This window comes from Pelodiscus sinensis, chromosome 2, assembly GCF_052426305.1.
Source record: "Pelodiscus sinensis isolate ZL-2025 chromosome 2, ASM5242630v1, whole genome shotgun sequence".
Taxonomy (NCBI): Eukaryota; Metazoa; Chordata; order Testudines; family Trionychidae; genus Pelodiscus; species Pelodiscus sinensis.
This window is the reverse complement of record NC_143053.1, coordinates 243,190,575-243,205,079: the sequence shown is the minus strand read 5'-3', so window position 1 is coordinate 243,205,079 and position 14,505 is coordinate 243,190,575. Positions and strand designations below refer to the sequence as shown.

Sequence of the window (14,505 nt, the reverse complement as noted above, 5' to 3'; positions counted from 1 at the left end):
AGCACTAATGGCAATACCACCCTTCATGGTTTTCAACAGAGACTTGATTATGTTATGCACTCATCCTGCTTTCATCCCTAAAGTTTCTTCACGTTTTCATGTTAATGAACCCATTGTTCTTTGTGTCTTCTATCCAAAACTGCATGCCTCTGCTCGAGAATCACTGCTTCACACTCTCAATGTACGTTGAGCTATAGCTTTTTACATTGACAGAATGCGGAGCTGGTGCAAAATGGACCACCTACTAGTATCCATAGCAGACCGCTCCAAGGGCAAACTGTTATCCTCCCAACGTGTTTCTAAGATCATGGTTTCTTGCATCACCACCTGTTACTCGATACGCAACAAATCCCTTCAGACTTTTCCTAGGGCACATTCCACCAGGGCAGTAGCAGCATTCATTGCCTTTGCCTGCAGAGTCTCATTGCCAGACATTTGCATGATGGCCACATGGTCCTCAAATTTGACTTTATGAACCACTATGCAATAGTTCAATGGTAGGCAGTAGATTCCTCAGTGGCTTCAGCAGTACTTTCAGTCATTGACAAACCTTGACTCTGGAAATGCACATGGAGTACTGCTACGTAGTCACCATCAGTGGAGCACCCACAGGGACCACTCGAAGAAGAAAAGGAAAAAGTTACCTTCATGCAGTAATGATGGATCTTCGAGATGGGTTCCTGTGGGTGCTCCATGTCCCGCCTTTCCTCCCCGTTCCGGAGTTTTCTTTTCTCGTTGCAGATACCGAACGGTGAGAGGAACTGAGTGGAAGCTGGGCGCATACAACGATCAAAGGGTGCAAATGATGTGAGCTGCTGATCGTGCACGCGCGACCCGGTTGAACACAGCTATTGAAAGTCTCTGAGCTGCAGCGCTGGGACAAGCCCAACACCATCAGTGGAGCACCCACAGGGACTCATCTTGAAGAACCATCGTTACCGCACGAAGATGAGTAACTTCTTCATTTGAGAACTTACTGTAGAAGGATAAACTACTGAAATCATATTGAGTTTGTAATGATTTGGAAGTCAGAAGAGGAACTCTGCAAGAGCAGGTTAGGCTCCTGTATGGGAGGCCAGTAAGACCACTTCAGTGGAGCCTTAGTGGAATAGAAAAATAATGAAGCTAATCTAACATACTGAAAACTTTGTAGTATGATTTTATTTTTATTTGACTTCATATTCAATAAACATTTAAAGTCATGCACCTTGTTAATTATTCCTTGTTTTAATATCCTTTGTGTGTGTGTGTGTGAATATCTTGGGTGCCACGGTAGCACACATTCGAACAAGCTTACATGACCTCAATATTGGTGCACAAGACAAAACTCACTCCACTCATGGATGGAAAATCTTAGATGGAACATTAGTTCTAAGGAGCTGCACCCTTAGCCCCCTCTTCTTTATATGTAACCTCCCTGGGTGATTTCATTTACAAACATGAGTTCATATATTATTTTTGTGCTGACTGTTCACACATTTAGCTTTCTACTCTTGTTCAAACTAAAATTTCATCCGGTCTTCCTGACATTTCCTTGTGGTTATCAAGCTCTTGGCTTTCTTCGGTATGCCTATAAGAGAGCTGTTACTCTTTTCTCTGGCTTCAGGGAGTAGCCAAGTTAGTCTGTACAGAGAAAAACAACAAATGGTCTGGTAGCACTTTATAGACTAACAAAACATGTAGATGGTACCATGAGCTTTCGTGGGCACAGCCCACTTCTTCAGATGACCGGCTGTGCCCACGAAAGCTCATGATACCATCTACATGTTTTGTTAGTCTATAAAGTGCTACCAGACCATTTGTTGTTCTACTCTTTTCTCTGCAAGCCCTCTTTCTCAGTCACTATGGACTGCAACCCAATTGTCATGTCACTCAGGTAAATAACCTAAGAATCATGTTTGACTCCCCCTCAGTTATCCCCATATGCTTTTATATATTTGTGCATATAAAGTTTTGTATCAAATGTGTTGAAATTACACTGTGCGTTTTATATGAGGCACTGTGCATTTAAGTTATTAAATAGTTCACAGATAAGAAAGTTCACAGATAAGAAAATTCATATTACCTGAATGTAAAAATGTAAATGTACTCCACTCATATATACTGAACAAGGCCCAGTTCTTCGTGTGATTATTTACACTGATACCAATCAGGTGTGTCTGTACTGTGTGCACAGATGTTGGAAAATTTTCCCTTAGCAGCCCCTGTCAGGTCAGCAGTGGAGTCCTCTAGAGTGGTGCCCTTATGGCATTCTATATATGACCCTGCAAACTCCCCTACACCACTTCAGGTCCTTCTTATTGTTCATGGTGGCACTGAAGCAGTCTCTTACTTGCAATTCACAAGTCTTTCCCTTGTCTGATAATAGCTAATTAGTTTTCCTTCTTATTCTGTTTATTCCTTCTTTTGTTTTATTAATTACTGTAGTTAGTGGAGATAGCAATGGGAGGGACTACTCATACCCCTCGCAAATCCTGAGCTACGGGGCATGCTAGTGCTTGTGAGGAGAGGCTTCACACTCTAGATATCCACAGGGCACTCACATTCTACATAGAATGCAAAAAGACTTTCAGGAAATTGACCCAAAACTTTGTGGTGGTAGCAGACCAAATTAAGGGTCTTCCAGTCTCGTTGCAACATGTTTCATCTTGGATCATGGACCGTATCTATTCCTGTTATGAGCTGGCCAAGATCCCAGCTCTGGTGATTGAAGCCTGAGGTCTCATTGAGTGGGCAACATCTACCACTTTTCTGGCCCAAGCGCCAGTGTTCCCTCTAAACTGCATGGCAGCACAGCTTCACAAGTGATTAATCAGCCCTGCCCACTCCATCAGCTCTGTGCAGGAGCCCTGAGCTTCTGACTGGGCAGGGCTGATTAATCACCTGTGAAGCTGTGTCACTTAGAGCGAACACTTCCAGGTGCCAATCCAGGAGCTTTGCAGAGCAGCAACCTGGTCTTCATTGCACATGTTTACCAATCACTATGCTATTAGTCAGTAGACCAGAGATGATGCAGCAGTTGGCAGAGCAGTTCTCCAGTGATTCCGTAATTCTGACTCAACTGCTGAGGGGAGTGGCGATGGTGGTGAGGGGGGCAGGGAAACTTGGGAGTCACCTGATTGAAATAGATGTAAACAATCACTCAAAAAAGAAAAGATGGTTAGTCAACTTCTTGTAACTGATGTTCTTAGAACTGCGTTGTTTACATCCATTCCACTACCCATCCTCCTTCCCCACTGTGGCCAGCAAGAAGGAACTGAGGGGGCAGTTGAGTCGGCAAGGGTTTATACCGAGCACCATAAGGGTGCCACTCTACAGGGCTCCACAGCCAATCTGATGGGGACCGCTAAAGGAAAAAATTCCTGACGTCCATGCATGTGGCACATGCACATCTAACTGGAATGGACACATCTCAGGCTATATCTACACTGCCGGGTTTTTGCTCAGAAGTCTTTTGTGGAAGATTTCTTGCGCAAAAGTGCGTCCACATCTCAAAGTGCATCACTTTTGCACAAGAGAGCATCCACAGTGCATGAACACTCTTACGCAAGAAAGCTCTGATTGCCATCAGAGCACCTGTGCTTTTTCAGATAGGCTCTTTTTGTGCAAGAAACCCCTGCAGAGCATCCACACATGCCTTTTTGCGCAAAAGCTCTAGTGCAAAAAGGAGTTATACCTACACCACAAAAAGCCCTCTGTTCTGTCAATTAAGACTGTTGATTTTCTTGCACAAAAATGCACTTTATGTGTGGACGCGCTACAGGTTTTTGCGCCAAAACTTTGTAGTGTAGACGTAGCCTCAGAGAACAATAGTTACAAGAAGGCGAGTAACTGTTTTTTCTGATGGGTGCTAAACACCTCATGCATGGGTGTGAGAATACCCAAATACCATTGGTTTAAGTGGGAATCGAATGCTTTCAGCACATTGCAGTATCAGGTGTGTAGTGAATATTCGATGATAGATTAGAATATAGTTTTGCTAAGAATTTTAAAATAGTATTGTTAAATAGATACATAGCAATGAGGTTTATGTGAAGAAAAAATTAATCCTGTAAAAGTATCAATGTGTGTGTATTATTTTTTAACTAGCTCAGAAATTGGGCTTAATTGAGCCTCCTCCTTTGCCATTAACTACAGAAGAATGGGATAAAGTAAAGCAAAGATCCATAAAACAGGGGGATTCTGTACAACCTTGTGCAATATGTAGAGAAGAATTTGCTCTTCAACCACAGGTATATTTATAACTTTTGGAGTGTATTTTGCATAGTTATTCACTTACTAGTAATTAATTTTCCAAAGTTATGGTTATATTAGAAAAGTTTATTTGGAACAAGAGGGAAAAATAAAGAGATTCCAACTTGAGATACTTGTTGGCTTAATGAGCCTGTTGTATAACTTAGTTTGCTTCACTTACTCATTTGATGTATTTCCATTTTACTTTAGTTCATGTGAATGTGGTACTTATGGAATGAACTGGATTGACAGAACTAAAGTTTAAAGCCTGTACAAGTTCAAAGGCTATGCAAGAACAAATTCAACAAAGGTGTTAGCAGTGAAAAAGTTCCCAGAGCACCCAGTGGGTCTCACAGCCCTCACCCAGAGAAAGGTTCCTGGGTGAAACAGGTCAGAAAACAGTTCAGTCATCATCCAGGCCTCTGACACCCACTGACGAGACTGTCAATCAGAATATAGGTTGTGATGATTGTTTTGGTAATGTAGAGCCATGTCCATAAAGAGTACTGACATCAACTCATTTCACGAGACACTTACCTGTAAGAGAGTGAATTTTAGTCAGCAGTGACCTTGAGTGGATTTGAACTAGTGACCTGGTGTGAAAACTCTTTTATTATCTTATGGCTTGATTCTGCAAATACTTACTTGAGTGGAAGGGGCTGTAGTAATTTTTTTTTTCATTTTCTTTTTTTTTTTTTTTTTTTGCCTTTTACCACATTGCTAACTATTTAAAAGAAAGTGTAAAATTGCACAAAGACAGGTGGGATGGGATAGACTTTGAAGAACTCTGTCCTGCCAAACTCAGGTAGTCTGGCTACTGTTTAGGTATAAGTCTTAATTAGAGAGAACAAAAAATAGCACTTATGAAAAGGGTTAGATTTAAAACAAAAAGGGCCTCTGGAAGTATTTTTGTCCTAAATGTTTCATTAAATCCATTTTTGTTTGCTAGCTCAGTAATGCACAGTACCTGTTCTAGTCTCACTCCTTCCCCACTTTTTTCTTCCACTAAAGACCAACTGCTTTTTTTTGTTGTCTAATCCTGTATCTTGTCAAAATAGAAATCAATGAGTATGTTGAAATTGAAATTTAGTTGCTTTCTGGGAAAGAAGATCAATTTTAATTTTAAAAGTATTTTTCTGCTGATATCTTCACTCTTGTCATTTGGCATTTTATAGCTCTCTCTCCCCCCATTTGCCATGAGCTTTTCTATATGAAGTAGTTCAAAACTAATGGATTACCATTTATTTCTTTGAGTTGTACTTTATTTTTCTAGTTGCCTCCTATAGAAGTTTTTCATGCTGTTTGTTTATATTCCTCTTTTTAAGAATAAAAATTGGAAATATTCAAACTTAGTTTTCAATAGACGTTGCAATGCTACCAACACGCAGGATGGCTAATCTTTCTGCATTCAGATTTCTTTCTTTTAGTTCATATATTTTTGGTTTTCAAAGCTTTTAAACCAGTTTAAATTTCAAGCTGTTCTTGTTTTTTTTCTTTGAATAGGTGCTGCTCTCATGTTCTCATGTATTTCACAGAGTGAGTAGTCCCTAGTTTTAGCATGCAATTCATCATTCCTGTATTTTATTTTAAATACTCTGTATCTACTGTAAACATGATTTTAGGTCTTGCAGCTTGACTTAATATCATTTACTGTTAGAAATAATTTACAGTAGTATTCTTGTTTTATAATGGTACATTTTGCATATGAGTGTAATCCACAAATGTTTGTATACTGATTACAAATTATGTACATTGAAGTTTCAGATAGATGGAGTCAAATATTATGAATTAAGCTAAGTATTAAAAGATGTATCATCCTTTTTTTATTTCTAGTAGTTTATTATATAAGTGTATTCTTGTAAATATATGCTATTTTGAATTCATGAAAGAGCAAAAAATGTTCACTTTCCATAAGCTAAAGTGAATTTTGTTTACTTGAGAAAAAATTAACATTACATCTACAAATTGAGTGACTAGTTACATTTTAAAATGTAATATTTTTCTAGGAATGCCTGAAAGCTTTTGAAAAGTTTGCAGGTAAAAAGACCTGTCCTTTGTGTAGAAAGAAGCAGTATCAGACCAGGGTAATACATGATGGGGCACGTCTTTTTAAAATAAAGTGTATAACGAGGTAAGGATTACTTCCAATCGAGCTGTTGTCAATGAACAATATTTATTTTGCTATATAGCTCCAAGTTAAATACTGAAAATTTAGCATAGGTGGGTGCACTGTAAATGTTTAAGAGTGTGAAAAGCAATTTAAAAATATTTCAAATGGTTGTATTTCAGGTAATTAGTAAAATAATTCTTAATTTTGCTCACTTTAAATTTGTGTTTCCATTTGCTGAACATTGACATTCTGTTTTCAATAGAATCCAAGCTTGCTGGAGAGGGTATATAGTTAGAAAATGGTATAAAAACTTGCGAAAAACAGTACCTCCTCAAGATAGCAAATTAAGAAAAAAATTCTTTGAAGCAAAGGTATGTTGCATTTGTTTCTTCAGTCTTAGTTAATGTTCTGTTTTTTTAAAGTCTTCTGTTAAATCAGATGTTCCCAAATCCTCAATCAATCCTTTTCTAGGGGCAAAAAGTGACAAAAGCTAGCTTATGGCTGTGTTTTATATAAGAACTAACCCGTGCTTACCACAGTAACAGTATTTCTTTTCTTTTTATTTTGGATTTTTCTTTTCCTTTTTCATAAAACCTAGGCATGGGCAGTGGGTGGAGCCCTTCCTTCCCCTTTGGGGAGGCTAGCCCCACACTCTGCCCCTTTAGCACCCTTCTCTGCCCCCCTCCTCCCCCCCATTCTGTGGCCAGAGCCCTGAAACCTACTGGCTGCCTCTTCCTCTGCTGGAGGAGCCTCAGGTTGGCCAAAGCCCTGAAGCCCCTCCATCTCCCTGGAGGAGCCACAGGCCAGCTGCTTCTCGCCTCCTCAGACTCCAAGATGCCCGGGGGAAAAGCATTTCTTTAAGCATTTTATAAATACATTAGAAGCAAGAGGAAGACTAAGGAGAGGGTAGGCCCACTGCTCAGTGAGGAGGGAGAAACAGTAACAGGAAACTTGGAAATGGCAGAGATGCTTAATGACTTCTTTGTTTCGGTCTTCACCGAGAAGTCTGAAGGAATGCCTAATATAGTGAATGCTAGTGGGAAGGGGGTAGGTTTAGAAGATAAAATAAAAAAAGAACAAGTTAAAAATCACCTAGAAAAGTTAGATGCCTGCAAGTCACCAGGGCTTGATGAAATGCATCCTAGACTACTCAAGGAGTTGCTAGAGGAGGTATCAGAGGGTACGTCTAGACTACATGCCTCTGGCGACAGAGGCATGTAGATTAGGCTACCCGACAGAGTAAAATGAAGCGGCGATTTAAATAATCGCTGCTTCATTTAAATTTACATGGCTGCCGCGTTGAGCCGACAAACAGCTGATCAGCTGTTTGTCGGCTCAGCGCGATAGTCTGGACGCTCCCCTGCCGACATCAAAGGGAGTTGTCGACAACCCAGGTATGCCTCATCCCAGGAGGCATACCTGGGTTGTCGACAACTCCCTTTAATGTCGGCAGGGGAGCGTCCAGACTATCGCGCTGAGCCGACAAACAGCTGATCAGCTGTTTGTCGGCTCAACGCGGCAGCCATGTAAATTTAAATGAAGCGGCGATTATTTAAATCGCCGCTTCATTTTACTGTGTCGGGTAGCCTAATCTACATGCCTCTGTCGCCAGAGGCATGTAGTCTAGACGTACCCTGAGCCTCTAGCTATCATCTTTGGAAAATCATGGGAGACAGGAGAGATTCTAGAAGACTAGAAAAGGGCAAATATAGTGCCCCTTTAGAAAAAGGGAAATAAGAACAACCCAGGAAACTACAGACCAGTTAGTTTGACTTCTGTGCCAGGGAAGATAATGGAACAAGTAATTAAGGAAATAATCTGTAAACATTTGGAAGGTGGCCAGCTGATAGGGAACAGCCAGCATGGATTTGTAAAGAACAAATCATGTCAAACCAATCTGATAGCTTTCTTTGATAGGATAACGAGCCTTGTGGATAAGGGAGAAGTGGTTGATGTGGTATACCTAGACTTTAGTAAGGCGTTTGATACGGTCCCGCATGATATTCTTATCAATAAACTAGGCAAATACAACTTAGATGGGGCTACTATAAGGTGGGTGCATAATTGGCTGGATAACCATACTCAGAGAGTAGTTATTAATGGTTCACAATCTTGCTGGAAAGGGATAACGAGTGGGGTTCTGCAAGGGGTCTGTTTTGGGACCGGTTCTGTTCAATATCTTCATCAACGATTTACAAATTGGCATAAGCGTATTTTCTATTAAGTTTGCAGATGATACCAAGCTGGGAGGGGTTGCGACTGCTCTGGAGGATAGGGTCATAATTCAAAATGATCTGGACAAATTGGAGAAATGGTCTGAGGTAAACAGCATGAAGTTTAATAAAGACAAATGTAAAGTGCTCCACTTAGGAAGGAACAATCAGTTTCACACATATAGAATGGGAAGCGACTGTCTAGGAAGGAGTATGGCAAAAAGGGATCTAGGGCTTATAGTGGACCACAAGGTGAATATGAGTCAGCAGTGTGATGCTGTTGCAAAGAAAGCAAACATGATTCTGGGATGCATTAACAGGTGTGTTGTGAGCAAGACACGAGAAGTCATTCTTCCGCTCTACTCTGCGCTGGTGTGACGGACCGGGCCGTGTCTGGGCACAGCTGAGGGCGTCCGCTCAGGGCGAATTGCTCAAATCCGGGGCTCCTTACAGCCCCCAGACTGGTGACCTCTCCAAACAGGCCACAAACCAGTCCCACAGAGCGCTTCAGCTGCCTGCCTGAAGCCTCACGAGCAAAACCCCTCCGACACCCCAGCAATATCCGTGCCCCAGATGGCCCCGGGCCTCATACACAGGTGGGGGGTCCTAGCACCCAATCCCACCTACCCCGAACAAGTTCTGTCCGGTTCCAAGAAACCAGCCACAGATCCCTGGTCAATTTACCCCCTGGATCTTACCCACAAATCACGCTGAGCCAATCCTTTAGAATATATATCTAAAGGTTTATTATTACAATAAAGAAAAGTATGAGAGTAAGGTTGTTAAAGAATAGTACATTACGTGCACCGAATCTCCCAGTCCTCGATGCCGGCTCTAGCAGAGATGTTACAGCTGCTGGTTTAAAAGTTCTTGTTGCACATCCTATCATCAGGATGGGTTCACAGGTCTTCCGGGCTCTTCGATCCCTGCAATGCTGCCTCTGGGATGAAGCGCTGAGCTGAGAACAAAATGGCATCGACCACATGGCCTCTTTATACCTCCTTCCTGGACTCTTCTTGTATGCAGCAGGTCACTTGTTCAGAGGCCAATCTCTGTGTTTCCTGCTGGCTGCTCTCAGGTGACAGCCCCCATTCTTTGGGTGTGTCCTTGGCCCATGAAGTGCCATTGTTCCACTAATCAATACCTCACATGGCCCCCCTTCTATACCATTTTTGGGGCCAACACCCCCACCTATAGGTGCATCAGTGATCTGGCTGCTTCCCTCAAGATCCAGTAACGTGACAGCTGGTTAGGCCTCAGTTGGAGTATTGTATCCAGTTCTGGGCACCGCATTTTAAGAAAGATATGGAGAAATTGGAGAGGGTCCAGAGAAGAGCAACAAGAATGATTAAAGGTCTAGAGAACATGACCTATGAAGGAAGGCTGAAAGAATTGGGTTTGTTTAGTTTGGAAAAGAGAAGACTGAGGGGGGACACGATAGCCGTTTTCAGGTATCTAAAAGAGTGTCATAAGGAGAAAAGAGAAAACTTGTTCATCTTGGCCTCTGAGGATAAAACAAGAAGCAATGGGCTTAAACTGCAGCAAGGGAGGTTTAGGTTGGACGTTAGGAAAAAATTCCTAACTGTTAAGGTAGTTAAACACTGGAATACATTTCCTAGGGTGGTTGTGGAATCTCCATCTCTAGAGATATTTAAGAGTAGGTTAGATAAATGTCTATCAGGGATGGTCTAGACAGTATTTGGTCCTGCCATGAGGGCAGGGGACTGGACTCGATGACCTCTCAAGGTCCCTTCCAGTCCTAGTATTCTATCATTCTTCCTGAAGACGCTTTTGATATGCCCCATGCAGATTCCCAGGATGGCTGAGAAGGCAGTATGTATTAAGTAGCTTCTCGAGTTCCTCAGTAATCTCTCTGGAGTCCAGGGGGATTTCTGATGAACCTTAGGAAGCTGAATACATCCTTCTTAGTCAGTCCCAAACCTGTATGGGACACAGGGCATGCACGGGGCATAAGCAAGCAAGCAGGGATTGGGCAATGGTGGTTGAGCCTCTTCTGACCTATATGATGCACCACTCATGATCCCAGGAATCTGGGTTTTTTTTGCAAAAGTACATTAAGCAGATATGGTAGTAAAAGAAATTAATTGCAGATTTTGTTATTAGTCATTGGTCTTTCATAACTGCTTCAAAAATTGGACTCATAGTCCAGTGCCAGAACGCTGTAACAAATCTTCCAAATCCAGCTCAGAAGTGAGAATATAATCACTTTAGGGCTTTCGCCTTATACAACAAGCAGAAGAAGTGAGGCTAGTTCATAGAGTAGTCTCTCTATAGATGCTCCAATTGAAGTGTGCATGCTTCTTTGATTGGAGATTTTTGGCATCTGTGTCTGTCCAGTATGTGCATGTACCCTAGATAACTTCATGTCCTGTACCAAGGGTATATTGGCCGAGCTGGATAAATTGCCCTCAGTTCCTTCTCAAACCCTTTTCCCTGAGAAGGAGCATCTGCAGGATTCATTTGTGATTCTACTTGTTAACTAGTCTTTAGTCAGTTTTATTCTTTTGTGGTTTATATCTTATTTCTTTAGTTAGTTTAAAGTGCATTTCTTTTTTTTACCTATCCAAGGCTTTTGGCCCCTTATATATACAGTAATTCCTCATTTAACACGGTAGATATGTTTCAGAAAATGATCGTGTTAAGTGAAAACGTGTTATGCGGGGTCAATTTTCCCACTGAAAATAATGAAAAACGTGGGGGTTGCGTTTCAAGCAGTGGTGTCTGTTGGGACCGGGACGTAAGGTTGGGGGAGAAAGGGGACTGGGTTACAGCAGGGAGGGGAGGTGTTTGGCTCTGGGGAAGTGAAGGGGAAGAGAGGGGAGGGGGATTGGGTTGGGAGTATGCCCCTGTGACGGGTCTGCTGGGACCCGCACTGCGTCTGGCAAGCGGGGGGAGTCTCTGGGGAACAGCACGGCGAGCAGCGGACCCTTCACCGCTTTGCAGGGAGGCGGGGGAAGCCCCGCGCAGCCGCCAGCAACAGGCCAGCTGGGGAAATCGTGTTATTCCGGGGACAGTCGTGTAATTCAGAAAACGTTCCCTAAAAAAAAAATCGTGCTATCACGAAAACGTGTTAAGCGGGCACATGTTAAATGAGGAATTACTGTACACACACAGACATACACTCCCAATCCCCTCCCAGGCCCCCAAATCCCTCTCAACAGTAAGAGAAGTCCTCAGCGAAGCCTGTTTTGTTAGGGTTTGCCTACATCTCCACACTTCAAACCTTGCCTTATTTCCCATGAGTCCTTCTCAATTAGTGCAGTTAGTGGTGGCCATTCACGTTGTATGCACCACCTTTGATATATATATATATATATATATGCATGCCTGCTAATGCAAGTTCCATACAACTTTCAAAAGTTGTTCTAAAAGAGAGAGAGAAAAATAAAAATTCATCTTCTAATGAAGGAGCACTCCCTCTGCTCAGCTTTCATTCCTTAAGGGTATGTCTACACAGCAAAGAAAAATATGAGGAGTGGGAAAATCCCAAAGCTCAGGCTCCAGTCCAAGCCTGGAAGTTTACACAGTAGTGAAACAGGTACACAGCCTGAGCCCTAGCATGGGACAGCCACCGGATTTTATTTTCTGTGTAGCCATAGCCAGAGTGACTCAATGCCCTATCATCCTGTGCAGCTTGCTCACTCTCCAAGGCTTTCAGGCACAAACATAAGAACGGCCATACTGGATCAGACCAAAGGTCTATCCAGCCCAGTATCCTGTCTACCGACAGTGGCCAATGGCAGGTGTCCCAGAGGGAGTGAACTGAACAGGTAATGATCAAGCGATCTCTCTCCTGCCATCCATCTCCACCCTCTGACAAACAGAGGCTAGGGATACCATACTTTACCCATACTGGCTAATGCTATTAATGGATTTAACCTCCAAACCTGTTAGGGTACGTCTAGATAGCAGTGCTATTTCGGGGTACTTCTGAACAAGTGTGTTATTTCAAAATCTCTTTTGAAATATTGGGTGTACTATTCGAACATCCCTGTAAACCTTGTTCCACAAGGATTAAGGGACATTTTGGAATAGTGGTTTATTTCTAAATTTGGTGCTGCGTAGACTGCGCCAAATTTCAAAAATTTCAAAATTAACTCAAAATAAGCTATGCAATTTGTGTAGCTCAAATTGCATAGCTTGTTTTGAGATAAGGGTGCAGTGTAGACACACCCTTAGAGACACAGGGTAGGCCTCATTTAGGAAATCCATGAAATCTCCTCAGAGCAAACATTGTTCTAAAAAGATCTGCTGCAGCAGAAACCCTGTACGCCTCAAAACAGAGACTCTGCATGGTCCTGGTACCAAGACTTCCAAATCAAAGTCCACAGACTCATAGAAATTGCAGGGTACCCATCAATGTTCCCTCTAATTTTTTCCGTCCATGTGCAGAATAAATTGTTATGCATACCACGGCATGTGCACCACCAGTAGAAACACATGCTGTCAGCTGTGGGCAGCTATGGGCTGTCTGCTAATCAGCTGGGTGGCATTTAAATCTCTCCTGAGAGCACAGCTTACAGAGAACACTGATACCCATCACTTGGTACCAAGCTTCTAGCAACATTGAAGCATGAGCGGAGTACTAGAAATAAGGACTCTGCACCTAAGAAGTTGGTACCTTGTGCATGGACTGCTGCATTCCTACTTTGGCAATTCCACCATCATCAGTGCCACCTTTGATATCACAGCTTTCTACCTCTGGAGCTCACTGGTTCTTCACCCAAGCCCATGTGGTACCACTGAAGTTCAGATTCTCCAGGGAACTGTTTTCGTCTCTGATGAACCTGAGTTTCCTTTAATGAGCTCAGACTGCTGGTACCACAAACCTATATTATCTCTGGTATCCCAAGGATCACTGGTAACTCATGGTTTCCCACGTAATCAGAGAGGCAGACCTCACTCCACCCTCATCTTCTCCACCATTACAAAATATTGATGAAAACTCTTCATACTCCCAAATATCATTTCAGGGCTCCTATTCCTGAAACTATTCAGCCTAGGGACACTTTGCAGTCTCCAAGACTTTGAGTGGTTCAATAACCTCCCTTCTATTACTAGTCCTGGATCCCTCCCCAGTTTTCTTATGGGCTGGCTTCAATGGCCATGCTGAGACCACTGAGCATTATAATCACCAGCAGTCTTCCAAAGCATCTAGCATTTGTTCTGAACACCAGAGAAAGCATTCCTCATGGTCATTCATTCCTCTTAGCAAGTGTGCCAATGCTTGAGATGATGAGCCGTCCGAGATTTCCAGGTTTGTGTATTTTGGGTAGCAGATAGAAAGTTCCTGGTTGGAGACTGGGGGGTGGGGCTGGTAGTGTAAATTTGTTACTGTAAATGTGCTACATTGGTGGGGTTGTACTGGGTTCAGTACAGCCCAAAGGACTCTCAAGCGGGATAAGCAATATAGCACCCCCCAGTCAGCCACACTGCTAAACCACTGCAGAGAAGAATTTTGTGGTCATAGGTCATCAAGGGCCCCAACAATGTAGTGCCCCCTCTTCACCCGGTTACCTTCTTTAATGGCAGTCTGCTTACAGGTTTTGATGGACAGGTCTGGGTTCTTCTGGATCCCACCACCCACTCAGCAGGGTGTATCCTCTTTATTTTTCCCTATGAATTTATTTGGCAGTGCCTCTACACCCCTCTCACTCCTTCTTGGCAGGGTCACCAGGGCAGCTTGGGAGGAAAATTCTAACCACAGGGTAATCCCCACTTACTTGCCAGATAGTTGGAGACTTCCAAGAAATAACACAAGCACATACAATATATTCAACACAATAATTATATTAAACAGGAGATAAATATAACATAACAGGGTAAAACACTATTTTTAAGTTCACTGGTGCCCACGTGACTAATACCTCTGACTTACTCCAGTCATGTGACTTGATGTAGCAAATGTAAGCTTAGTGTCCCATTGGT

At 42.6% G+C, this 14,505-nt stretch overlaps 1 protein-coding gene across 4 annotated transcripts in view; it reads left to right on the top strand.

Moving 5' to 3' along the window:
• RNF32 (ring finger protein 32) overlaps positions 1-14,505 on the top strand; it is a 56,624-nt gene that overhangs the window by 15,790 nt on the left and 26,329 nt on the right. For all 4 annotated transcript variants that reach the window (XM_075922753.2, XM_075922752.2, XM_089776780.1 and 1 more), the window contains 4 exons: positions 4,090-4,232; positions 5,737-5,769; positions 6,240-6,364; positions 6,606-6,714. In XM_075922753.2, the coding sequence (XP_075778868.1) occupies positions 4,090-4,232; positions 5,737-5,769; positions 6,240-6,364; positions 6,606-6,714 (410 nt within the window). The remainder of the gene's footprint in view (positions 1-4,089; positions 4,233-5,736; positions 5,770-6,239; positions 6,365-6,605; positions 6,715-14,505) is intronic.